The 26,580-nt window shown below is 42.7% G+C and overlaps 1 protein-coding gene across 3 annotated transcripts in view; it reads left to right on the top strand.

The window, feature by feature from the left end:
* PLEKHH2 (pleckstrin homology, MyTH4 and FERM domain containing H2) overlaps positions 1-26,580 on the top strand; it is a 105,071-nt gene that overhangs the window by 21,144 nt on the left and 57,347 nt on the right. Inside the window, exons 3-8 of one of the 3 annotated variants that reach the window (XM_074989614.1) lie at positions 10,813-10,875; positions 13,274-13,423; positions 14,524-14,607; positions 15,392-15,473; positions 17,730-17,912; positions 23,365-24,335. In XM_074989614.1, coding sequence (XP_074845715.1) covers positions 10,813-10,875; positions 13,274-13,423; positions 14,524-14,607; positions 15,392-15,473; positions 17,730-17,912; positions 23,365-24,335 — 1,533 coding nt within the window. Of the gene's footprint in view, positions 1-10,812; positions 10,876-13,273; positions 13,424-14,523; positions 14,608-15,391; positions 15,474-17,729; positions 17,913-23,364; positions 24,336-26,580 lie in introns of those variants that run through there. The other 2 variants (XM_074989613.1, XM_074989612.1) reach the window with 2 other exon arrangements.

Here is a 26,580-nt window from a genome sequence, read left to right on the forward strand (position 1 = left end):
CTAGCATTTAATGCCTAGAAGAAAATCCATTTCCCCATCCCAAATCCTTATTTTTCATCTATTTCACAAATTATATAAAGCATACTGTATTCATTTTTGTATCATTAACAGTATTTTAGCAAAAAGAACTACATAGCTCTCTTAAAAACTTTCTGAGCTACTTTGAACAGCCTACTTTGTATTTCTTTCAGTGATACAAGAACAGATTATGGAACTGGTCCAAGTTTTGCATTATGGCCCAAACAATAAAACTTTAGTTGACGTGAATGTTTGTGGGTTTGGTTCTTCGAGTACTCTGAATCATTATATAATACTCTGAATCATTGTGAACAAAATGTTGTGTTCAGCATATTGAAGAATCAGGATTATTTTTACTGATGTGTTGATTTGTTAGCTTTTAGTTTTAACCTTTCACTTTTGATGGTCTTGTTTGGTGCACATCGTCAGCAAGCGACGTGCATGAAAAATTTGTATTACTTTGGATACAGGTTATGACAATTAAAGGGCAACATCTTTCTGAAGTGGTGAATAAGTTTTGAACATGTTCCACAAAACATAATATGTTCCTAATTTTTGTTCTTATGTAACAGTAGCTAAGTCCATTTCCTGGAATTTCTGACACATTTTTTAAATGTCTGCGCGGTTTATCATTTGATAGTTTGAAAAATAAAGTAGGCACAATTAGGCATGTGTCATTTATGGCATGACAATTTTCACATGTACATCTTTGTCAAGAATCATGGCTGTATTGTCTGTACATCTTGTGCATGGTGTGTTGCCAATGGAACAATGCCAATGGAATTTTTGCCAGAACCATAGTGAATAATTGTAGTTCTTCTAGTGGATTGTAATGAATAATAGTAAAAGGGAGAAAAATATAATTGTATCAAAATTAATAGAGGTGATTCTGCTTCATTATTTGTTGATTTGCATTTTAGATAGCTTATTGTCATAGAAAATAATCATAAAGATGTAGGACTAACAGGAATCTTGACAGGCCATCTAGTCCAGTCTCTGCATGGAAGCAGAACCAAGTATTGTCTAAACCATCCCCAACAGGTGCTTGTCTGACCCCTTCTTAAAAATCTGCAATGGCAGAAATTCCACAGCCTCCTTAAGTAATTTGTTCCAGTGCTTAGCGGTAGTAATTATTTCCTAACATCCAACCCTGATTGCAATTTAAGCAATTACTCCTTGTCCTGTCTTCAGTGGGTAAGAAGAACAATTTATTACTCTTCTTTTGTAATTGCCTGTGATGGGGCAAGCACATCCCATCCCACTTTGCGCAGGGTAAGAACATTGTGCTCTGCAGTCACGTCTCTTTAGCTACCCTCAGTCCCTGTGCAGTAGGGCCAAGTGGACAAAGTCTTTGGGTCTGTTGTCTGCTTGAGGACACTGGGTACCTATATGGTTACCCTTTCCTTCAGAGGGGTGTGGCTTAATAGCCAAAGTCAGTAGTGCTGCTCTCTCTTTCAGGGAAGTTTGGCCTCATGGCCAGAGTCAGTATGGTCCCCCTCACTTTCAGGGTTGTTGGCCCTACTGGCGGTAGGAGAGAGAGCAATATGGCTGGGAGCCAGAGGAGTGGAGCAGGCTGGGGCCAGGTTGCTCTGCTTCTTGCTGCTGCTGGTGAATGCAGAGGGGCAGTCCCCTGGGCTGCATTTCTCAGGGAAAGGAGCTTGAGGAAAGAAATGGAGTGGCGGCATGGCAGGGGCAGGGACTTGGGGAAAGGGAAGGGTCAGGGTGGAGTGGGAAGAGGCAGGCACGGGGTGGAGTGGGGGCAGGCTGGGGTGTGAAGAGGTGTGGCCTTCCCCTGTGATGTGCTCTGCCGTCTCCTAGCTGGGTCACTCCACAAAGCTGGGAGCCAGGCTCAGGGAAATGGAGTGGGCTAGGGTCAGATCTCTCCTTTTTCGACTGCCGATATGATTCTGTGGGGAGGAGGCAACCCCTGCTGCCAGTGCCAGGACCTCCAGTAATCTTCTGTGTCACGTTGTACAGGGGAGGGGGCTCGTGGGAAGGAGTGCAGTGAGTATAGGAGAGGGCAGGACAGGGGCATAGCGAAAGTGATGCTTGACTGAAGGGGTGGAATGGGGCAGGAGAGAGGTGAGGTAGGGCCCAGGGCAGAAGGGAGTGATTGACCCAAGTGCCACTTCTCCCTCCTCCACCCCCCGCCCCAGCATGGACAGCACTACAGCAGAAATTTCATTATCTTCCTGGAGACCCACTCCATGGTTTTGAATAGTTTCCTAACATTTGACTTCAATTTGAGCCTTTTACCAGGTTCACAACAACTCAGTGTGTCAAGCCAAGCATAATATCCAATTATTGTACAATATGAGAAAATTACTAGTTAACTAAATGTTTACCAAAGAGCAGACCACAAACTTGACTTTAAATTTTCTTGCATAACTTTATGTGGTACCTGAAATCTGTCCTTTAATCAGAACAGCTTTTCTCAAGAAATGGGACAGAAACACTCTACAGTCTGCTTAACAGAACATTTTTAGCTTGCTTGGAGTTTTTGTCATCTTATTTTAAATTTGTTCTATTTGTTGAAGGATTACTTTAAAAACAAGAAAAGGTATGTAATTATTTTTTTTCCTTTCCTAATGTCTTTACTATCACGATAAACTGAAACTGGTTAAAGAGAGAGAGCATTCATAAAGTCTTACATACTGTAGGAAAGTCCTGTGACTGGATTTGATAAAAGCATAGACTGATTATTCAGCCTACATTATGGGCTGTACAGTTAGCCTTCAGTATGCTGCTTCTGCAAGTCCTCCAGCTGAATTTCACTTACGAGTCTGCATAGATATTGGCAGGTGCCCACAGCTATTTGCTTTGTATGAGCTCCCTCCCCTTCAGAGACTATCCAGGCAAGTATAGTAGTTTTTCCAAATCCTGTTTGATATCTCTAATGCAGTAGTCTTTAGTCTGTGATCCATGGGGCCATGGGTATTCCCAGACTATGTTTAAGGGTCCATAAAAGGTTGCTGTTACCACAAAACAATAATTTTCAACCTCTGGTCCCTGGACTCTGGGGGTCTGCAAATGAAAAAAGGTTGAAAATCAGTGCTATTTCTAGAAAGAAGGAACTTTGAATATAATGAGTTCAACTAAAATACCTACGTTATGTATCTAAACCTTTTGTTTTTTCCACTTTCATTATTTTTACACTTAATCTGTTCTTTCTTTAAGCATGTAGCAAATATTTCAAGCTTATATAGTTGCATATTTAAAGGGCTAGGAAGAAATTGTCTAAAATACAATGGTGGTAGGACTGCTAGCATTTATTATGTCTTGAAGATGACTCTGAAATTGCCACCCCCTCATATCAGTGTGACAAATACATGACTAAATTTGCATGGCCAGTGGAGCTGATAGCCACTGCAGGCCCCACAGCATGGTGGGAGGGGGGCCTGGCTCTGCACCCCTAGAAGGGGCAGGGCCAAGGGTAGAAGGGGCAGGGCCTATTGCATCCAGCCCTTAGCACCACTCAGACTGCAGTGCTCCATCAGAGCCAAATGGAGCAGTGGAGCAATGCTGCTATGGGACCTCAAAGAGACCCAGAGTTTCAACTGCCACTGCTGCCAAAGTATCACTGTTGGTGATGGCTAGAGCCCCTTTGAAATGCTAGACCCCACCAGGGCAACTGCCCCTTCACTCCCTCTGCCATTGGCAGGCCTGTGCGTAGTGGCAGGAATCTTAGGTGGGAGAGAGAGGAAAGAAAAGTACAAGATGGGAAGTGCTGGAATGATCTCACCCTCCTCCAGAGCCTCTCCAGGTCCCACTGGTTCCTATTAGCCCCTTGTCTTCCCTTCATTAGTTTAAACTGCTGTTGGGACCTGTTGGAACTTCTCATTCTCTTTAGGTGCCTCACTATTGCTCTCTGCAATTGAAGTGCAGCAGCTGCATTTTTATAGCATGCTTCAGGTTTGATTCAGGAAGGAATTTTTCCCATTGGAGCCAAATTGCCAGGGTCCCCATGTTTTTTTTTTTCCCCCTTCCTTACATCATCCTGGAGGCATAGTAGATAACAGGAGTAAGGACATAAACATTACTAATAACTATAAGAATGTTTTAATTCATTGCCATTTGTGGCCTGCGTCAAATGTATATAAAAGGACGTGGCCAGAAGTAAAGGAGACCTGAGATTTTGTTGGCAGATCTTATGTGTATGGGAAGAAAAGAATCATGAAGTCTGGCCGCCTGAGGTGTCCCTGTGAGTATTCCCTGTCTTGTGTGCAGTGGGTCAAGGGGGGGCCGGGGGCAAAGGGAAAAGTGGTAAATGAGAGGATTCAAAAAGAATGAACTGAACCTTTGGGCTGGTTTATGTGGTGAGAAGTCACATTTGACCCACTTAAGCGGCTGGTACGCAAGAATCTGAGGCAATGAGTTGGATAATGCCCCTGCCTGTATAAGGTGAAGGAAATTGCTGTCCACCATTTAGATTAGAACTGCCACTTCACCAGGATTAAACATTAATCTTTGTTTAAAGATTATGTCATCTGATGATACCTCCAGGAATGCATCCATCCAAAGCTGGCAACCCTACTTTAAACCCATCCCTGTGACTTTCTTCATGTATCTGCCTCTCCTGATCAAATAGAACTAGCTAAATAGTGGAGTTAAAGGGAGTTGCAGTTTGTAACGGGGAAGCCATTTTTGGTCAGTTAAAAGACCAATGAATTTTTTTGGATGGGGGGTAGGAGAGTTATTACTCAAGACTTTAGAATTATTTGCCATAGCAATATATTAATACATTATGCTATGGTAATGCCAGAACATCCCCAGTTGAGATTAAGCCCCCATTGTTCTATGCAGAAAAGAGATAATCTTTACCCTTAACATTTACAGTCTAGAGACAAACATATAATGGGGTTGATGATGTGATGGGGTAGGATAGCAAATTACTGTCACGGCTTTGTTAGATGCATGCTGCACTCCTGATAGATGCCAGCTCTTGCCAAGGCTGTAGGCATCACACAGACAAATTCATCATAAAGTAAACTAGACCAGTTCATCTGCATGTTACTGTTGTTAAAAGTAGGTGTTAGACTTTCAAGGATGTGTTTAGTGCATAGACTTTCTAAAAGGCTTGTAAGCTGCTGTATATGTTGTTACTTGTAATGTCTGTATTTCATGCTATAAGGTAAAATACAAATTTGTCTTTTAATTGTAAAAATGCCTGCTCTGATCTTGTGAACTCAGAAGTGAAGAGTGGCCCCCTCTGCTCATGCAGGAGGACTATCAAAATAAAGTGGGTCATTGTAGGACAAAAGCTTTGTTGGTTGCCCCAGTTACAGTAAACTCTGTCTTAAACGGCATTCTATCATTCAGAACTCTCAAATACCTGACATTTTAACCATAAGTAAATTTTACGTATGTTTTCTGTAAGTACAGTATAGTGAAAGTAAATACAAATAAATACAGCAAATACAGTATAAATTTACAGTGTACAATACTACTGCTCTTGGAAAATAAAGCACTCTGCATATATAAATATTTGTTTCCTAATAGCAAATCTTGTTTTTCTTTAGTGTTGTGCATTGCTATGTATACCTCTCTATTGTCCAGAATATTTGAATATCCAGCAAACTCCCTGTCCCAGGACTGCTGCATATGGAAGAGTTTACTGTACCCATTGGACAGGACAAAATTTGGAGATAGTGTTGCACTAATGTTGCAGTTAGCATAACAAGGCCTGCAGAATATTTGTTACCAGTGATGACAAAGGAATGGGGAAAACAACTTTATTTTTAGGTCAGCTGAATTTGCATGTTTGGCCATCAGAAAGCTTACTTGTTTGTTTGTTTGTTTACTTGTTTGAACCTAGGAAATTCAATCTGGAAAGATAGGCGTGTCAATGGGAGGGCCTCTTGTGGTTATCTTAGGCTGTGTCTAGACAACAAATTAAAATTGATGTTTATGAGAAGCAATTGTTTAAATTCTTTTTTATAGTTTTGATTCAGGATCCTACAAACATTCTAGAAAATCAACCCATCGTGTCTTCATGTCACATTTATGCATCCTTGTTTCCTTATCCAATTTTGACTTCATTAACAATGCATGCTGGGTAACTATTCCACAGTGCCTTAGCCCCGGTTGCTTGTGCGTATTTGATGTCCGAATCCCACAGATAAGCCATGTGGCTTGGGAGCGGGGCGCCTCTCAGGGACAGAAGGGAGGAGATGTCGAGGGTGCAGGATAAAATGTAAACAGAAAGAAGTTTTTATTATTATTATGCAAGAATGAACCTGGCACTGCCTAGTGGCAACACGATGTGGAGGGGGTAGGGGAATTTAATGTACTGATGAGTCCACAGTGTGTCTCATTGTGAAATCACTAAAGAAAAACCATAACAATCTTACGAGTATGCAGATAGGTATCGATGTGATTGATACCGCTGGGATGAAATGTAGTAGACAAAGGAATTGTTACTTTCTGTGCGCCTTCTATAGTTGCAGCACTGGTCAGTGCAGAAGTCAAATCAGATTGTGACCTCTTCCTCAGCACCAGGATGGAAGGGGACATACAAAGAAGGTCACCACATAGCTTTGTGGGATACATACGGGACACCTCTAGAGGCTGATGAATTCAAATTACAGACATGGCGCTTCCAAACTAGCCTGCATTTGAGATTCTAAAATCGAGATTGGCACTGTAACTGTCCCTTTATTGATATTTTGTTGTCGATATTAGGGCAGACTAGATCAAGCTAATGACAGTGACAGTGAAGACAGTGATGTCCTAAGGTCGAGATAAGTTGTTTAAATTCGATTTTTAACTTGTAGTCTAGACGCAGTCTTAGATACTCATATGGCCCTCATTACAGTTAAGTGCTCATAGTCCTTAATGTATTTACTGTCTCACCTTTCCTGTGACAAATGGAAGTATTAATATTATAATTTTACACATGGGGAACCCAGGCACAGAGAAGCAAAGTGACATATGCAAGGTCACACAGAAGTTCGTGGCAGAGTAGGGAGCATTGTCTTCTCTATACGCTCCCCTCCTATCATAAACAGAGCAAAGAATATAGTATGGCCTATGTAATAGCAAAGGTTAGACTAGAAGGCGTATGAATGCTTACAAGCACGTTAAATGGTTGTGATCAAGGTTACATACAACCAAATAACATAGTTAAACATGATTTGTTCCATCCTGAATAGGCTCAAAGTCTTCTTTAAACTGTTTTATTTAATTAACATGTTGTTTTAAAATGTGACCTGTTTTCCTCATTTAGGCATGCTTACAGAGGCAAGACATAATAGAGCCAAGTCTCACAGTAGTAAAATTACAGCAGAACTCTTGGCAGATGTCCTTAATATTAAAAATCATAGAATCATAGAATCATAGAAGAGTAGGACTGCTCATAGGAATAAGGGGACTTCGAAGTAGGCGGCGTCCTTTCGAAAAGGAGTCCCGTCAGGATGAGCCATGCGGCGGTGAGCCACGTCAATTTCGAAGTGTCGTGACCCCCCACATGCTAATGGGGCGCTGAATATGTATTTCAGTGCTTCATTAGTAAACTTCGAAATGGCCATTTGCATGGCCATTTCGAAGTTTGGGGCTAGTGTAGACACGGCCCATTTGTTCCAAATGGTATTGAAGTCCTCTCCTCTCTGTCTAAATGGTTAATGCAGAAATAGCTGGAACTCCCATTTCTGTACTCCTATTCCTTCAGAAGAACTTATGCCAGACCACAATTATTGTTATTTGCACAGTATCATATTTATAATCCTTCAGTCAAATTACATGCTATCATGCTGAGGTTTATATTTCCATATTATTAAAGTGGGGAGATATTAAGAGGTTAATGACAGCTTTTCTTATTTTAGTACAACCTATTTCTTCTCTCATTTCTCTGCCTTTTCTTTGACAGAAAGTGACAACCATGTGCTCTTATCTGGGTGAAGTACTGAAACTACACAAAATTGTTGCTGGTGATATGGGCTATGTCTATATTTATCGGGAATGTTGACCGCTGCTAAGCAACTTTAGGTATGCCAATTGCATACATAAAATCGATTTTGCAGCCATTGACATTGGTCCCTGTCCTCACTGCAAAATGTCGATGGGAGTGCTCTTCCCGCCAACATTCCTTAATCCTTCCAGCTCAGAGGGCGTTAAGGGGTCGACATTGACCCCGGAACATGCCGTTTCATGCATGAAACGGTGCCCTGGAAGATCAAATCTAAGCCTTCGATCTTCCTTGGTAAGTGTAGATGTAGCCATGGATTGACAGCTGAAAAAGCTAAGAATATGGAAATTAGAAGTAAACTGTCAGCAAGATACAGTGACATTGACTGTAGGAAAAATAAACCTCTCTTTAAATATTTAGAATTTGCATATGATTCTTTTCAAGTCATAATTCCGAGGTTGGGTATTATCCTCATAAATATTTGTCTGTGGCCTATGATATAGGAACAGAGGCCTATGTGATCTTTAAGCCATGTCTGCTGTGGCTCACATCTGTCCTAGTGACAATCAGTGTGGGAATGGTAGTTAAATATTTCCACTGAAGCAGGCTTCCTAAACCAAGCTGAAAAGTGTTTGTCTCCCCAGGTACTTTCTGGCCTGTCTTTATAACTTGCCTCTCAGAAAAAAGTCTTATATAGAGAAAACAATTCTAGAACTATTCTAGCAAAAACATTTCATCACAGTTATTAGTAGGCTTTTCTTTGCAGTGGTAGATCATGGTTCTCTGAGTGCTTGCTCATGCTACAGTAGATGTGTGTGTTCACCACATGCCCCAGTGCTTGAAGTTTTCTCTCATTGGTCTCTGTAGGACACTGGCTCTGGCATCCCCTGGGGTAACACCCATATGGCGCAGTATAAGAAGTGCTCCCAGATCCCACTACCCTCAGTTCCTTCCTGTCTCCATTGATAGCTTTGTTGCTTTGTTCAGTTTGACAGACATTTCCTTGTAATATAGTTTATCGTTGTCCCTTAGTAAGTAAGTGTTAGTTAATTGGTCCTGGGCAGGATTCTGCATAGGGACAGGGTATGCACTGATCCCCAGGTTTCAAACCCTGCAGTTGCTCTAAGCAGTCTATGCCCATCAGCAGTCCACACAATAGTTGTGTAAGTTGTCTGGGCTAAGGACACAAATGTCACAAATGTAAGTTGTTCAAACCCTGAGTAGGAAAGGAGACAGACCTCTATCTTCAGATGCTCTTAATGTTTTCAGCACTAACTCCAGCCCCAAGGCCAATATCCAACTCTGCCCCAAGCACCACAGCATCTGTATGGAGTGTCTTGCTGGTGCCATCTTTGGGCCAGTACTGATTCCCCCTCCTGGGCTTCTTTCAAGAAGTCTAATAGGACTAAAAGGAGAAGATACTCCACCCCAGTAAGGGAAAGGAGAGGGCTGAATGAGAGCCAAGATCCACATTGGGCAGCTAACTCTCCTGTCAGGGAGTCAGGCCCCAGCTCAAGTTGAGCAGTTTAGCCCATTCTGAACCATGCCTGCTGCACTGGATAGGAATGAGGGCCTCCACCCACTAGATGTCCCATTTTCCCCGAAGTCCCTGCAGGTGGCTTAGGAGATCTTGTTGCTACCAGTGTTGCTCACACTGACTCTGGCTGTTCCCCAGACTAATGGCAAACATGCCGCAAGACCCTTTTATAGGTCCCCATATCAGCAGCATTGCTCCCCATCACAAAAGACATCCCACTAGTTAGTGTCTGTACAAAGCTGTCAAGCCTCAGAAAAGCCCTCTTTGGTCTCCAGACCCAGGATTCCAAAAGCATGATTCCAGGCACAGCTCCCCCGTAACCTAGCACAGACCTGCGGGATGCCCAGAGCTTTGCCACGAACCCTTCATATTTCCCTTGCTTTGGTGCTGATTGCATGACCATTCCAGTGAGCGAGGCCACGAAACAACATCTCATCGACAGCAGTTGCTAAGTCCATCCATGCTGTCAAGAAAATCCAGACAGTTCATGTTCCTTGACATGTGTTGCTCTGTCCATTCCATGATCTGCCCTCCTTCCCCTCTGTTGGAGTTTCTGGCAAGAAGGAAGTGGGAGTGGGGAGAACTGTCAGTGCCCCTTATACCATACCATACAGGCATCACCCCAGGGGACACCAAAGCTACTCACCTATGGATGCCAGTGAGGGAAAACTTCTGGCACTGGAGCATGTGGTGAGCCCACATACCTAAAATGGAATGGACGTGAGCAACACATCTCAGAGAACACAAGTTACAGACAAAGATAACTATCTTATTTTTCTTGTGTCCATTTTGTTCTCCCAGTCAAATGGCATTTGAATGTTGCATTGATTCTTGAATGTTGCATCCTTTCTGAGGAATGAGTTTTCAGCTTTACTAAGAGCTAAGGGGCTGATTCTGCAGTGTGTGAATTATTCTCGACTCTTATTAATGTCAATAGGAGCTAAGAGGACTCAGCACTTTACAGGGTTGAGCCTGAAGACCTGACAAGAGCTAGGGATCTAAGGGTAAGCATCAAAGCCATATCTACGATATGATAGCAGGAAAAAGGCATTATTATACAGAGGTTGGCCACAAGGGTCTATGGTAAAGATAATTTTTATTTAATTTCCCTACTTTAACAGAATCTCAGTAGTATGTTGATATCATCTTCATGTTTTGGCTATTTCCTCAGTCTGAAATGCAAATTGTCCTAACTTTAATTTTTTTAATTTAATTTTTAGACTGCTTCTAGGCCATACTAGATTTTATTTGCTCTCAATGGGATATGGAATTATTTTTCCTTTTAGGAGCTTTTGGTGTCAGCTTATAAAAGGAGTGTACATTTTATGACGTGCTGTTTTATATGTATAAACAGATGCAGCAACTCGAGAGACAAGTTATAGAAGCAGATCGTCGAGCAGAGAGAGCTTTTCAGCAGGTACATTTAAACAGCAAAAGTACAGTGTGTTGGATAACTATATTTGGAGAGTGTATTAAAGCAATCTTAGCAAAGGTGACTCAGAAATATTACTTTATTCCTTAACTAACATTGAGAAGGAGAGCATATTTTCTTAAATGTCTTGCTGCAGATGTTTCCGAATAGATTGTTGCGACATCTTGACAGGGATAGCTGTGTTAGTCTGATTCAGCAAAAACATCAAGAAGTCCTGTGGCACTTTAAAAACTAACAATTTTATTTGGATATAAACGTTGTTGGACTGGAATCCACTTAATCTAGTGCATAAAGTGGAAACTTTGGTTTGGCAGATGTGTGTATATACAGCAGGATAGTAAAGTAATATAGCCATCTTTGCATGTGTATATATTCCTGCCAAACTAAAGTTTCCACTTCCTGCATCTGATGTGATGGGGTCCAGCTCATGATAGCCTATGCCCACATAAAGTTGTTAATCTTTAAAGTGCCACAAGACTGCTTGCTTTTTTTGTTTGTGTTTTTGTTTTTGTTTTTTTGTTCTGTTTTGTTTTGTTTTGTTTTTGGCTGAAACAGACTAACACAGCTATCTAACAATGTATTAGGAATCTTCCCTTACAAGGTGTGAGGCCACTTGTGTGAGTCTTGCCTAGACCATCAACTTTCACTGAATTTAGAGTTGAGGCTGTTTTATTCCATTGCCTTGCGAGACCAAGTCCTTGGTTTGCATAGGAGCTGCATGTTCTCAGCTTCAGTTGGTTGTACTTCAATAGTGAATCTCCCAGTTTGCTTTACTGATTAAAAAATCAGTTTAAAAACACACAGGAATTTTTAATTGGGAGCAACATTAATCACAGTTTTCTCACCTTTGCTAATCTGTCTGTATACATATATTAGTGACTCATGGATAGTGAGTTCTCTGTTTCCTCTTTAACAGTGCTGAAAAATATTATGGTTAAATTTTCTTTGGTGAAAAGAGTCTGTTGCCCAAGTTTAGCTCTTCTCTCTCGTGCTAGAATTCAAATTATGTTTCTATGAGCTGTGGGAAGAGCATTTCAAGGCTGAACTAAGTGGTCTGCTCGATGTGGGCAAAGTTCTGCAGCTTGTCTTTGTAAACTGTGTCTCTTTGTTTATAAATTAGTATAAACACTAAACATCTGACTCAGGAATGTTTTCTGGAGCAAAGATAGATCATGTGTTCTGCTCTCTAGTCAAACCTTAAAAGGCTATATAGACCACAGTTATTTCTTTCCCATTTTGATATGAGCAAATTTAGCATTTGTCACAGAAGTACCCAAAAGCCTCAATGAAAAATGGGGCCATGTTGTACCAGGTGTTCACTGGCACAGAAAAAGAGCTCTATGCCTACAAGAACATATAATCTGAGAACTGTTTGAGCAAATAATCCTGAAAATTAGACAAAAATTCTGGCAGTGGTCTCTGGCCGCAGTTCAAGAAGGCATCCCTATTGGGGGAAGCACTTAAATGCATGTGTACCTTTAATCACATGATTAACATCTTCAAGTAGAATGGATTTAAGCATGTTCCAAGTGTTTTCGGATTCAGGATTTTGGTAACTTGGATTAGAATGCATTCACTGATTATGACAAGATGTTTATAAAAGCATAATGTTAATAAAATAATCCTAATTCTTTTCATGTGGGCTGTGTTTAAGCAAGACTTACAGAAGACTTCACAGATCTTTATAAATTAAGTCTTATACAGTCACAGAAGGGAGGAAATTGTTCCTAATGCAGTCATATTCTTTCTCTCTTCCTCTTACCACTTCCAATAGTTATATTTGGACACAGAATTTAGAACTGCTGTTAACAAAAGCTCAAAGGCTATGGTTACCTTTGCAAGTTTTGCCAGCAAAACCCTGGTTTTGTCCACACACAAAATGTGTTTTGTCAACAAAACTCAGCACTTTCACCAGCAGTGTTCTGTTGACAAAAAAGCTGCATGGATGCTCTGTGGGGGCCTTCTCTTGACATACAGGACATCCAGAACAATGGGCAGCCCTGTCTGCTGTGCTTCCGGGTGCCTATTTTGTTGAGAGAGCAGCCAGGCAGTCCAGATGCTATGTCAACAGAGCTGAGTGCTCTTCTGATTGGCTTTAGTGTGTGGCTTCACTCTGTCGGCAGAAGTTTTGTAGGGAAATCTCTTCCAACAATGACTTCCATCAACAGAGCACTGTAATGGAACTGTAGCTTACATGTTAACAATGTCTTTGCAGTACTACTGACTAAAGAAAAAGAATGATATACAAAATGCTCTCATCTCTGATCTGTTTCAGCACTTTGCAACACTGGGCTGGGCCTTAGATGTGTAATAAGTTTTATTACAGCTTTCATTATTAAATGTTTAAAGTTTATTTAGATGTTATGTTTCATCTGCTGAATAGGTGCAGATTATGGAAGAGAAATTAAAAGCAACTAATGTTCAGACCAGTGAATTGGAGACCAAATTGTATAAAAGGTGTCAAGATCTGGAGACTCTGATACAGGAGAAAGATGACATTATACAAAATTTGGAGCAGCAACTTGAAGAACAGGTTAGGAATAATTCAGAGACCAAACGGAATGTTATTCTTAGACTCTTAATTGTGTGTATAAAAACGTAAAGAGTGAGTAAAGTTTAAAACTCTTTCTCATGGTCTGATTATTGATAAATGGCCTGATGCAGCAAAGGTAGTATGTCACATGTTAAATGAAGAGACTGGACTGGGGAGAAAACTTAGATGACTTTCTTCAAGGAGGTGGACATGACACTGTGTTGACTTTGGGAAGATTTTTTTTCAGTGATTGGGCTGGGTCAAAGGAGTGAGATTATTGAACCGAGATGAGATTTCCTTAGTAAGAAAATGTAATTGGTAAGTAGGATTTAGGATGTACTCTGGGGAGACATTTTACCTCCTCCTCGAGATCTCCCTTTGAGAGAGATTTTCACTTTATCTGATAAGATAAATGTGAAAAATCCCAATCAAACATTTCTTCAAAGAATTTATCAAATCTTGTGCTAATTATACAATTGGCAGAAAGTGAGATGAACATATCTAGAAGAATTCTACAGCAGTGGTTCCCAACCTTTTCAGTAACAGGGCACACTTCAATGACACAAACAATTCCATGGCATATCCACTTTTTCTGGCTGAATTGACTGCTCACTTAATGTCACATTGACCTATGTTTACTGTGGTTACAGTCTTACTAGAGAGGTTTGCAATTTCCCCTCCCTCCACTCTTTGTAGAGTGTTGGGGGAGGGCAGGAATTGACCACCCAGCTCCAGACTGGGGGCTTATGCAGTAAGGCTGCCTGAGTCCCAACTAATACATCAATCCGCTTTGCAAAGCCTCTGTAAGGGGAAATTGACCATCCCCTCACTAGCTGGGAATCAGGCAGTCTTGCTGCTTGAGTCACCAGCTGGCCTAGGGTTGATCAATTTACCCTCCTACCAGCTTCTTGCAAGTGGGGGTGGGGTGGAACTGGTGACATCATGCCAGCAGGGGACATTGATAAAATTTCTGTGGCACACTTAGACAGTTCTCGCAGCATACCAGTGTGCCACAGGTTGAAATCCACTGTTCTGCAGAATTTGCTCTTTAGATCAACTACTGTACACATGGGAAGATATATTTTGTCTTACTATTTCAGAAGCAAATCAGAATACAAGAGGCAAAAATCATAGAAGAAAAAGCAGCTAAAATAAAAGAATGGGTGACATTCAAGCTCCATGAGGTATGTCTCCTATGACACAGTATGGTGAATAAAGTGTGACAGATCAGAAAAAAAAAGTCTACCGTTTTCCTGTGGTTGTGTAATTATTAGGCCAACAAGGGAAAAATAGCAGCCTCAAAATACCCTGTCTCAGCATAGGCATGTGTGAAAAGGGGATTAATTAGGCTAGCATGGAGATGGCTACTTCTGGGCTTCTTAGAATGAGTGGTGTGCCTCCCTCTTCCCCTTCAGTGTACAAAGTACTTATATGAGCAGAGCATGCAGGTGTTGGGTGGCTTTGGGGTGGAACTGTCTCTGCTTAGAACCTACTATTGCTTAGTTTGAAGGACACAAGGGGAACCCATTGTCTTTCCTTGTCTTTTATTTGGGGTAATAAATGGCCCTCCGGGACTGAAGGCTGCCATTTTTGGCACCCAGCATTCACTCCCGTTGTCAAGTTTTAATTGTAGTTGAAGATACATTAAAATAAAAACACAATCAAGCATAAAGAGAAATATTTTCTTACAAATATGTGAATTATTATATATTGATATTTTGCATATACATAAAGCTAGTTAAATAGCTATGTACTTTGAGTATAAAGGAATGAAGAATGTTTATCAGTGAAAATGCCTGCATTTCTGAATAAACAAATACATAGTGTTAGGCCTCAATTAAGATTAGTTCTGCTACCGCTCTTATTTAGCTCAAAAGGAAATGGCAAGAAAATTGTGTCTTCCCTCACAATGTAACAACTTGAAAAATTGTTTCACTAATGGAGGAGCTTAAATTTATATCCTTTCAGTTAGAGGTAGAAAATCAGAACCTTCGCTTGATCAACCAAAACCAAAATGAAGAGATGAGAACAATGCAGTCTAAACTGCAAGGTAAATAGCACAAGTCTTTTGAAATTTGCTCTGAGCTTTCAGTAGTAATTCTTAGGTATAACTCCTGCTCGCTTTGTGCATCTGAGGTAGTCTCATGGAATACTTTGATTTCAATGGGAATTTGTCCCATGGATCCTTTGTCTTGAGACTTTGCTGGGACTATATGTGAATGAGTAGGGCAATAATTATTTGGACCTTTATAAACAAAAGAGCCAATTGTTTCTGAATGTAAGACTATTTTCTTAAATAAGCTTTGCAAATAATACACTGGGGCTGGATTGTTTCATATCCTCCCTTTGACCTGTTTAATTGTATGATTTTTTAGATTTTGAAGCACTGAAGGATGGATGGATATCTTTATGAAACTGGCCCACCAATCTATGCCAGGCTGAAGATCAGAGTTCTGATCTATTAAAAAAAGAAAACAAAACTGCAGCTGCACACACTCAGTTGTCTACAGTGACACCCAGGTCCCTTTCCTGAAGCGATACATTTATATTTTATTTCCAATGTGCATTACTTTGTATTTACCAACACTGCATTTCATTTGCCATCATGTTGACAGTTCACCCTCCTTTTTTAGGTCTCACTGAACTTCCTCACAGTCCTCCCTGGACTTGACTGACTTAAGTATTTTTATCATACACAGAAGTTGCTAGTTCAGTACTCAAACTCTCATTCCTGATGATTATTTAATATATTTGATAACTCAAGACCAAGCATGGAAAGTAGAGGCACACAGTTGTTAACCCGGTATCATGATGAAATTGACTTGCTTATTCCAGCTCTGAATTTTTCTTAACTAGTTTTGGATCCATTACAATACTTTGCCTTTTAACTATCAACTACTTACCTTTCTTAGTAGAGTCTGATGCAAGATGTTGTAAAAGGCCTTTAGAAAAATCTAAATAAATTACGCTAACTGGTTCTTCTTTGTCCACTATTTTACTGACATCCTCAGATCTCTAAGAGAAGAGAGGAGACACAATTTCTCTTTGCAAAATCTATTAGGGTTAAATCCTATAATATCAAAGATCATGATCTTTCATATGTTTTAGTTTGTTTATAATTATTATTTCAACCCATTTACCAGGTACTGGTTTACTGCTTCCATTTTCCCTCATTACCCACAGAGCTTTTTAAAATATCCAAGCAGAATAGCCTTTTTTAATGAGATTGCACATTTTTGCTAGCAACTCAGCCATTTCATACTTTGGCTCCTTCAAGACTGATCAATGTATACCTTTCAGGCTTGGGAACTTACTTTTTTTTTAAATGATCAATTTGTTCCAACACCTCTTCTGACTACTCTGTGTTTGATAGTATGTTGTCTTTATTACCAGAAAAGAGAGTCTGGTGTAGGTATCATTCTCTGTAGCGAAGACAGATGCAAAGAAACCATGTAGCTTCTTAATAATGTCTTTGTCTTCCTTATTTGCTCTTTTTATACCGTGGAGAACCAGAAAATCCACTTTATGTGTTCACTGTATTATTTACAGATTACATTCTGGCTATATTTTATATCTGAGAGCATCTAATTTAGTTCTGCCTTTTTATTTAGACATTTTTGGAGCACCGTGTCACAAAGATCTTGACAGTTCTCTCTTTGTACTCCTCTTCCCATGGTTATAGTGAGAGTCACGTTTTTTTAATGCTATCACTGTAGTTTTTTTGTCACAAAGCATTTCCTGGCTACAATTAGTAAGCACTTTCCTTTTCTAGAAGAATGATGCTCCATTTATTTTTAGAGAGTGTCATTAGGTTGAGCCTCATGTTAAGTTTAGACCTATCCTTCTCAATTATCCCTTGAAAATCTGAAGAAACATGGAACCCATTTAAAATCAATTATGTTAATAATTGGTTTGCTAGCATCATGTTTTGGTGTATACTGAATTGATATGTTGGTTGAACTGGAAACATAACACCTAGGGTTTTTCTTCTGTGACTTTATTGGCACTGTCTTTTTAACGCTCTCTCAAAACACATCTTTCTGTTTTAAAAATTGCAAAATAAATTATTTCCTCCCCTCATTACTTTTCAATTGGAGAATCATGTTTCTTTACTAAGTGCAAATTTAAGTTTGGCAGTTTGGTGTGAAGAGTCTTTCAGGAAGGATTTTATTTCTAATTTCAAAATATTTAATATTGTAGATTTTTAAAAATGATAATACCGCTTAAGATTGTATAAGAGTAAAACCTATTAGCATATGCTGTCATAACCTATTAATACTAAATTTATGAATTATTACACCTACAGAAATGGTGGGGAAGAAATCTATCCCTTCAGCACACAAACCTGGGGAAGGCCAGCGACTAAGTAGTTTGACTTTTGGATGCTTTATGAACAGAGCAAGAAGTCCTCAGCAAGCTATTAAATTTGATGAAATAAGCAAATCACCATCTAACGAATCAGAATTAAGTGACGGTAATAACATATTAGGTATTAAATACTGATCTAATTTTATTTTTGGAAGAAATTAGTGGAATATTAAATTTGCTTTAAATGTAAATATGTTCAAGAATAGACTTCAAAATAGGATAAAAGGACTCTAAAAGGACACGCGCTAGCCTTTATTTTGCCAGTCATCTCTCACTTGGCAGTCGGTATAGAGGATCTAGCATTAGCATATTCCTTAAATATTTTGCTGTGAGTATATACTGATAGATCACTACTGTGACTTTTAAAGGAGGGTTACCTTTGTGCTTTGTATTAGAGTATTCCAGAGTATTTTATAGAGTTCATCCTTTTCAATAACAGCAGAAAACTAAATGCAGCCTTGTAGTCCAAAAGAGGTTATAAAATTAATGATGAGGATGATGAGGATGTTAGCTGTTAGCTGACAAGGAAAAATAATTAAATCCATCAATATATGTTTTTAAACTGATATATATTACTTGATTTAAGGCTTTATTTTATTAACTTTACATCCTAAATGCTTGATTAGCATACTCTAGGTATGGAGAGCGTCTAACAACATTAAGAATCCAGTCTTACAATTTTATGTTCTGTGGCACATCTTTCTGACTTTGCAGAATTCCACAAGTTTCTTGGGCTTTGCACAGGTGCAGGACTCCACCCGTTTGTTTTCAGCTGCAAAACTGGGGTCTAACTTCCGCGGATTTCTTTTTAAAGTTCATGAAGAAAGAAGATAAATTGAATAGTCACTCTAAGGATGTGTCTACACATGCACAGTATTTTGAAAAGTCCGTCCCTCTTTTGAAATAACAAAGGGAGCGTCTACACATGCCATGTGCTCTTTCAATTTGAAATCGAAAGAATGCAGCCCAGACATTGAAAGCTGGACCCTGATCCTGTATGGGAAGAGCACCACCCATCAAAAAACAACATCGAAAGAAGGCATGTGTAGACGCTCCATGCCCCACTCTTCTGAAAGAGGAGTCCTCCCTGACAGCACCCAGCCGGAGCACGGAGATGCCCTGCCCACTGAGCGGAGCTCTATGACCCACGCCTCCAGCTACTCTTAAAGCTACACGGACCCAGAAACCCCGTGGCAGGAAGCTGAGAGCAGGCAAGCTGCGACAGCATGAGCTCCCAGCAGCATGCCTGCTCAGCCACCCCCGATGACAGTGACAGGCACATGGCCAGCTCCTGACAGTCTCCCTAGCCCCAGGAACTCCCCCTAAGAGCCCCCACATGGATCCCAAGGGGTCTGTCCCAGAAAAAAAGAAAGGGTCCCCTCCTGGACAGACCGTGAACTCCGAGACCTCCTGGGCCTCTGGAAAGATGAGGAGGTCCTCCGGGAGATGGGGGTTAAGTGGAGGAACGCTGCTGCCTTTGCCCGCCTGGCCTGGGGACTGACCAGCCAAGGCCACCCAGAGCAGACCCCAGAGCAAGTCTGGAGCAAAATAAAGGAGCTCCGGCAGGGCTAAGCCCGGGTCCAGGACTAGGCTGAGCTCTCAGGGGCAGGTCCCTCCACCTGCTCTTACTATCAGAATCTACACTTCATCGTGGGGCCCCCGGACAGCTCCCTACCCACAACAGTCCTGGACAGCTCAGCAGACCAGCCTGAGCCAGAGGAGCTGGAAGAGCCAGGACCAGCCAGTCCGAGCCAAGGGGCAGACACCGCCGGGGACTGGTCCAGTGAGGAGGGTGACCTCGTCATCGACGTCCCCTTGTGGGCGTCCAGCCAGGCCGGGGGAGCCGGGCATCCCTAGAGATCATCGAGGTCCCCCCGAGTAAGTGCACAGCTGGGCAAGCACCCGACAGGCAGGGCGGGGTGGCACCCCTGCCAGTGGACCAGGCACAGGCCAAGAGGCCCAGGGTCAGACATCCCGGCTGGCCACAGCCCCGAACACGGCCTCTGTGCCTGCCTGCATCACTCAGCACCCAGACCCGTGGACAGTTCCAGGCACCCAGTTGCCCAGTGGGATGTCTGCGGGCCAGCCCACACCCAGGAATGGTTTCACCCGGGAGGGAAGCCCTGTGTGCAGTTGGCGCCACAGGGATACCATGCCCACCATGGCCAGGCCCTGTGGGGCGGGGGGGTCAGGGGAGGCAGGACCTCAAGGGGACAGAGTCCCGGGGGGAAATGGGGGATGAGGTCCTGCTCCAAAACTGACATGCTATCCCATCACCCCTTACAGGTGCAGCAAGCAAGGGCCCACACAGTCCATCAGCTTCAGTGGTCCTCGAGAGCCCCTTGGAGGCTTTGGACAGGGGCCAGGCACCTCTAGTAGCAGCAGCATGCGGGGTGCACAGATGGAGGTCTCAGCGGCACATGGGGGATGACCCCACCAACCTCCGCCAGCCGTTGTTCCTGGAGCACTGCCTCCAGCTGGAGGAGATTGACCTGTCGTGGTGGAGGGAGGCCTGGGACCAGCTCATGTCCCACCTGGACGCCATCCACGGGACTCTGTAGGAGCACGTGGGCAATGTGGCCTACCTCCTGGCCCTCCACACATCCCCAGCTGCCCAACCCCCTGAGCCCTCCACAGGGTCCTCTCCCAGAAAGGTCCCCCCCCAGGGTCCCCTGTCCATCCCATGCACCCCACAGACTCTTCCACCACCCCACACCAATACTCCCTCTGCCATCCCACCATGCCCCCTTCCTTCTGGTGCCCCCTGCTCCATCCCAGCCCTACCATGGCACTTGCTCCTTGGGGGGATGGGGATCCCGGGGCCGGCGGGGCTCTCGGCTCACAACCCCCTTGCCTGAGTGACCCTCCCAGTTCTGTCCCCTTCCTCACCCTCCTCCAAGTTTAGGCCCCATGCCCCGCAACATACAGGGATGTCCCCCCCACCCACACTGTAAACAGTTGGACATTCAATACCACAGGTTTTTTATGGTTAATGCTGATAAAGGTTTTTATTGTGCACAAATGCCGTGTCCCACGGTCTTGGGGGGGGAGGCATGGGTGCAGTGATGGTGGTGGTGCACATGGTGGGGGGTGGACGTATGGGGGGACAGTGAGGGGTGGGCATCGGGGGGGTCAATGTGGCCCTGAGGCGAGACTTACACAAAGGGCCTTCTGGATCCAGACACCGTCACAGTTCACCTGGCGGCTGGTGACAGCAGCCGGCTGCTCAAACCCCCTGGTGGTCTCAGCTGCCCACCCCTGGATGTAGGCATCCCCCTTGCCCTCCACAATGTTGTGGAGGATGCAGCAGGCACCCACCACTTGTGGGACATTGCACACCCCACCTTGAGGCGGGCAAGAAGGCACCGCCACTGTCCCTTGAGGCGCTCAAAGGCCCGCTCGACCACGTGCCGGGCCTGGTCGAGGTGGGTGTTGAAGGCCTCCCTGCTGGGGTCAAGGTGGCCAGTATAGGGCCGCATCAGCCATGGCAGTAGGGATGTATGCCGCATCTGCAGCCATGCATAGTGGCATGGTGGTGTCCCCAACCAGCATCCCCTGCTGGGGGGATGAAGGTGCCAGCCTCCGTACACTGACACAGGCTGGAATTGGTAGTGGGTTTGCCCCGATCAGCCCACATAGATGTCCATGAACCACCCTTTGTGGTCCACCAGGGCCTGGAGAACCACTGAGTGGTAGCCCTTCCAGTTGATATAGCGGCTGGTGCTGTGTGGTGGGGCGCGGATGGGGATGTGCATCCCGTCCAGGGCACCAAAGCAGTTCAGGAGCCCCAATGAGGAGAAACACTCGATGGTGTCCTGGTCTCCGACACAGACGACCTGGTGCAGGATCATGGCGTTCGTGGTGTGGACAACCTGGATGGGAGGGAGGCCATGAGCTCTCATGAGGGTATGGCAGGGTGTTCCCAGCCGGCGACCCCCTCTTGTTTCCCCCCCAGCCGCTCTCTATCAACAGAGCAAATTGCTCTTTCTATCCACTTTTGTGTGTGGACGTGATCTGTCAACAGAAATTTTGCCAGAAGATCTCTTCCCGATAGTAACTTCTGTTGACAGATCACTGTAGTGTAGACATAGCCAGTGTGAATATGCTGTGACAGATAGGCTACATCTACACTAGCAAATGGCCATTTCGAAGTTTACTAATGAAGCGCTGAAATACATATTCAGAGCCTCATTAGAATGCCAGCAGCTGCGGCACTTCGAAATTGACGTGGCTCGCCACCGCACAGCTCATCCAGACGGGGCTCCTTTTCAGAAAGACCCCAGCTACTTTGAAATCCCCTTATTCCTATTTGCTGTTAGGAATAAGGGGATTTTGAAGTTGGTGGGGTCCTTTCAAAAAGGAGCCCTGCCTGGACGAGCCGCGCGGCAGCAAGCCTCATCAATTTCGAAGTGCTGCGGCTACTGGCATTCTAATGAGGTGCTGAATATGTATTTCAGCACTTCATTAGTAAACTTCGACATGACCATTTGCATGCCATTTCGAAGTTTTGGGCTAGTGTAGACACGGCCATAGAGATGCAATGTAGTTTACTTCCTCTTTTTAGCAGCAGAGAGATAGTTACTCCCTGAGAAAACAAGATGGTCACACCTGCCCTTTATTCCCCATTTGAAGTCTTAAAGCATGGCTTGTTACGTCATAATTTTCTTTACAACCACTAATTGTTATGCCTGAACAGAAGGTTGAGGTTTGAAAGGAAGTGAATTTTTGAGACACGTAACATGTATTTGCTCTTTTTCCTCTCCATTTTTCATCTAAGGAAATGGATTTTCCCCATGAAAGCTCCTGTCCTAAAAAAAATTGTTAATCTCTAAAATGTCACAGGACTGCAGATTAATATGGTTACCCCTCTGAGATTATATAGATCCTGTCATTCAAGGGTCCTAAACTGCACGATAAACATGCGTAAGTATCTCATTTTTCAGATGAGGAAACTGAACGACAAAGATATCTAAGTGTCCGGATTAGAAGCAGATCTACTCCCCAGCATCCAACAGTCACATATATATATTACTAAACATTTTCCATGAGACATCAGTGGATCTTATGAGTTCAGCATTGGGAGTGAAACAGTGGCTTTCAGAAGAAATTTCTAACTGTAATAATATAGAAACTTAGAATATTCTGATTCTTTATATAATCTTCACACTTTTTCTTCCCTATGTTTTAGAAGGTTTGTAATCTTTAAGATTTATTAGTGTGGGTAAGTGCATGTGTCCTCCTCCTAATACTTGATTTCTTTTAAAGTTTGGCACATCTTACTCTCCCTTCTTGATTCATTTGCCACTAGTTTTTTAACTAGACCTCTACATAGAATGGTTTTAGTTACACTTCCTTACTAAATGCCGTTTCTACTTTCTTTCAAGATATATTCATTACTATCCGTGTTGACATCTCAGAATATAGCTAACATATTCCTTCTGCTTTAGTTTAACAACATTCACCAAAAATTAAATGAATTTAACTACATTAAATGTGCAGTTCTGACTATAAATTGCTTTAACAGCTAACTTTCATAAAAGTAATTCTTTCAAATTTGTGCGTTTCTTTTCCAGAGAAAAACATCCAGAAAATATCCCTGGCTGCTCATGCACATGAGAGTAATAAAGGTCAGGCAGCATTACAACAAAATTCCTGTGGCTCAGAACAAAATGAAAATGCAAGAACAAGTTACCCATCAAAAGATATCAATAGTAGTATAGGAAAGAACTTATGCACTACAGAAAGTGACTGGAGCTCAGATGAAGATGATAAAAGACCAAAATCCAGGTGTGCATCCACCCTTTCCAGTCAGACATCAGAAGAAAGTACAAGATACAGCAGAATTGGAAGTGAAATGTATTTGACAGCATCTGATGACAGTAGTTCTCTATGCGAAGAGGAATGTTTTGCAGTTCAGAAATCTGAGCTCAGAAAGCTGTATTCCTGGCAACAAGGATTTCAGTGGAAAAGTCAAAACAATTCACTCGGAAAATGTAATTCTGAGTCTTTAGGTAGAAAAGAACAAGATAGCTCTTCAGATGACCTGAATAAGAAATTTCAGTCTCATAGATTAGATTGTTCATCCTCATCCAGTGAAGCACATACCCCAAGTTCAATTTTAACCACTGCTCTACAACCTAAGTATCCATTCCTGATACCTTCAACAGATTCTCAGTGTGTGGTACAAAAATCTCTATCTGATTTGCCACCTCCAAAGCTACGAACTCCCAATGTTTTTAGTGTAAGCGTGGCATTGGCAAAAAAGCACTTCAGCCAACCCCAGCTCAGTTCTGACAGAATGTTTGATAGAAATAGAAATGCAATAAGCATGATACGGCCCTTGAGACCTCAGGAAACAGATATAGACCTGGTGGATACAGAAAATACTGACATTTTAGAGCAAATGGAGATTGATTATGATGGAGCATTTACCTATGACTCTTTTGAGGGACAGAGTGCAGAAGACCAGGAGTCCAGTGATATAACAAAGAAAGCAATTAGCAACAAGCCCCCAACCCCTCCTCTGCACCGATTCCCCTCCTGGGTAAATACAAAGAATTATTTTTATGGATGTAGTTCTTTTTTTTCTTTCTTCCTTTTTTTTTCCTTTACAATACTTTCTCTCTTGTAGCTTTCTCATTCCTTGTGTCTGTGGTGGGAATATAATTTGTTGGCTAAATATCAGATGATATTATCAACTCCTCAGCAGCAAATTCAGTTTTAATACCTACTCTAGCATCCTGTGTTTTTAATCTAGCAGAAGAGTAAGGAGTAAAACATATTACTGAAATATTTAAATTGCACACATTCAACAGCCTGTGTCCTATTCACTAAGGCTGTGGCCACACGAGCCCCTCCTTTTGGAGGGCCTATGGTAATGAGGCACTTCAACAGATGGTAATGAGGCACTACCATGAATTTGCAGTGCCTAATTAGCATAACCGCGGCTGTGAACAATTCAAAAGTCCTGCTTTCAAAATGCGCACCACCCATGAATCTGGGGGCCTTTTGAAATGACCCCCTGATTTTGAAAGCCCCTTCATCCCAAAACCAAATGGGAAGTAGAGGCTTTCAAAATTGGGGTTGTTTTGAAAAGTCCCCAGCTACACACATGGCGTCCATTTCAAAAGCAGCACTCTCAAAGTGCATGTGGCACCATTATGCTAATGAGGCGCTGCATAGTCATGGTAGTGCGTCATTAGCATCTGCCAAAGTACCTCATTACCATAGCCCCTCCACAAGAAGAGGCTAGTGTGGTCACAGCCTAGATGATGAGCTCTTTTTTTTAGATGCCATATAAAATGTATGACCATTTTTTTGCTTGTAGACAACCAATTTTTGGAAAAGTCATATCTAATTTTCATATTCTCCTTTGTGAACACACAGCTAGGTAATGACTCTAAGCAATGCCTTTTTTTATGACCTTAGAACTTGGGACTTCTAGTTACAAGTCCTTTGCTCTAACAACTTGCCAGTACAGTCCAGGCCAATAATTGGTGAATTAGAGAATTGTAAATATAGATAGGCACAACAGACCGTACTTAAAGAAGTTGTTAGTGCCATTGGTTGTTCAGAGGAATTGCATAATCTGTAGCAGTAGTAATTCATTGATTACAGAAGAATGTTATACTTTCAGTGAGATTTTTTAGAATAAATCTATTATTTTAAAATATAAGAGAATTAATATGCAAATTTTACGTCACAACACAAGGGGTCAGTCTCTAATTCTTTGTTTTAGTCCACTCCTTAAAGTTGTTTAGTTCTGAGCCAGCTCTCAGCCTGAGAAGGAAAAGTCTTCTCTTTCCAGATCTACCTTGTTGTGCCTGCCTAGTGCAGAATCTGATATCATACTGTGATACAAGTGATTGGCCTATTGGTGCTGGGAGGAAGGTCAGAGATGAAGTATTCAGGTTGCACCTCCCTGGTCTGGCATGGTTGGAATCTGTCCAGTCCCAAACAAGAAAATTTGCTGTAAGGGGAAGTTCCCTGTCACCCACCCTCCAATCTCTCTCCTCTCCACCCCACTGAGCTGCTCACCCATCTGTTGCTAGGTTGGTGCCCTGGCTTGTGCTGCTGCTGGAGCTCCTATCCATGCTGCCCCCCATAGAGATGCTGGGGGATGTCAGCTCCAGCTGCATGGGGTTGTGGAGAGGAGACTCCAGCTTTTCACAGTTGCCCTCGGCTTCAGGCCTGCGGGACTGCAGGGTATGCAGCGCTGGGTCCAGCCCACAAGGTTGCTTTGGGATGCTGGCCCTGGCCCTGCATGTTTTTCTGCACCCCGCAGTGTTGCTGGGGCACACAGGCTCCAGCCCACTCATCTGCCCCAGCTCTGCCATGGGACTGCCAGGGGTGCCAGCTCCAGCCCCCTGTGGCTTCCAGAGAATGCAAGCTGCAGATTTCCCTCCTGCCCAGCTCTCTGGTCCAGGAACATCCCTGGTCCTGCTGGATGAGGGATGTTGCCAGGCCTGAGAGTGCTGGTTTTAGGAGATGTAAACAGTACCTTAGTATGACGTTTTTCATTATTGATTTTTGCTACTGTCATTGGAAAAGCTTTTGGTGAAAAGCTATTTCAATAGCCTCCCTTTTTAGGTAACACCTAGAATTCTGCAAAAGCAACGAGGGGTCCTGTGGCACCTCATAGACTAACAGAAATGTATGAGCATAAGCTTTCGTGGGCAAAGACCCACTTCGTCAGATGCAGGTGACCTGCATATTTGTAAACATTTTGTAAACATTTGTAAACAGGTGACCTGCATCTGACGAAGTGGGTCTTTGCCCACGAAAGCTTA

Source organism: Carettochelys insculpta, chromosome 3 (assembly GCF_033958435.1).
Source record: "Carettochelys insculpta isolate YL-2023 chromosome 3, ASM3395843v1, whole genome shotgun sequence".
Classification (NCBI taxonomy): Eukaryota; Metazoa; Chordata; order Testudines; family Carettochelyidae; genus Carettochelys; species Carettochelys insculpta.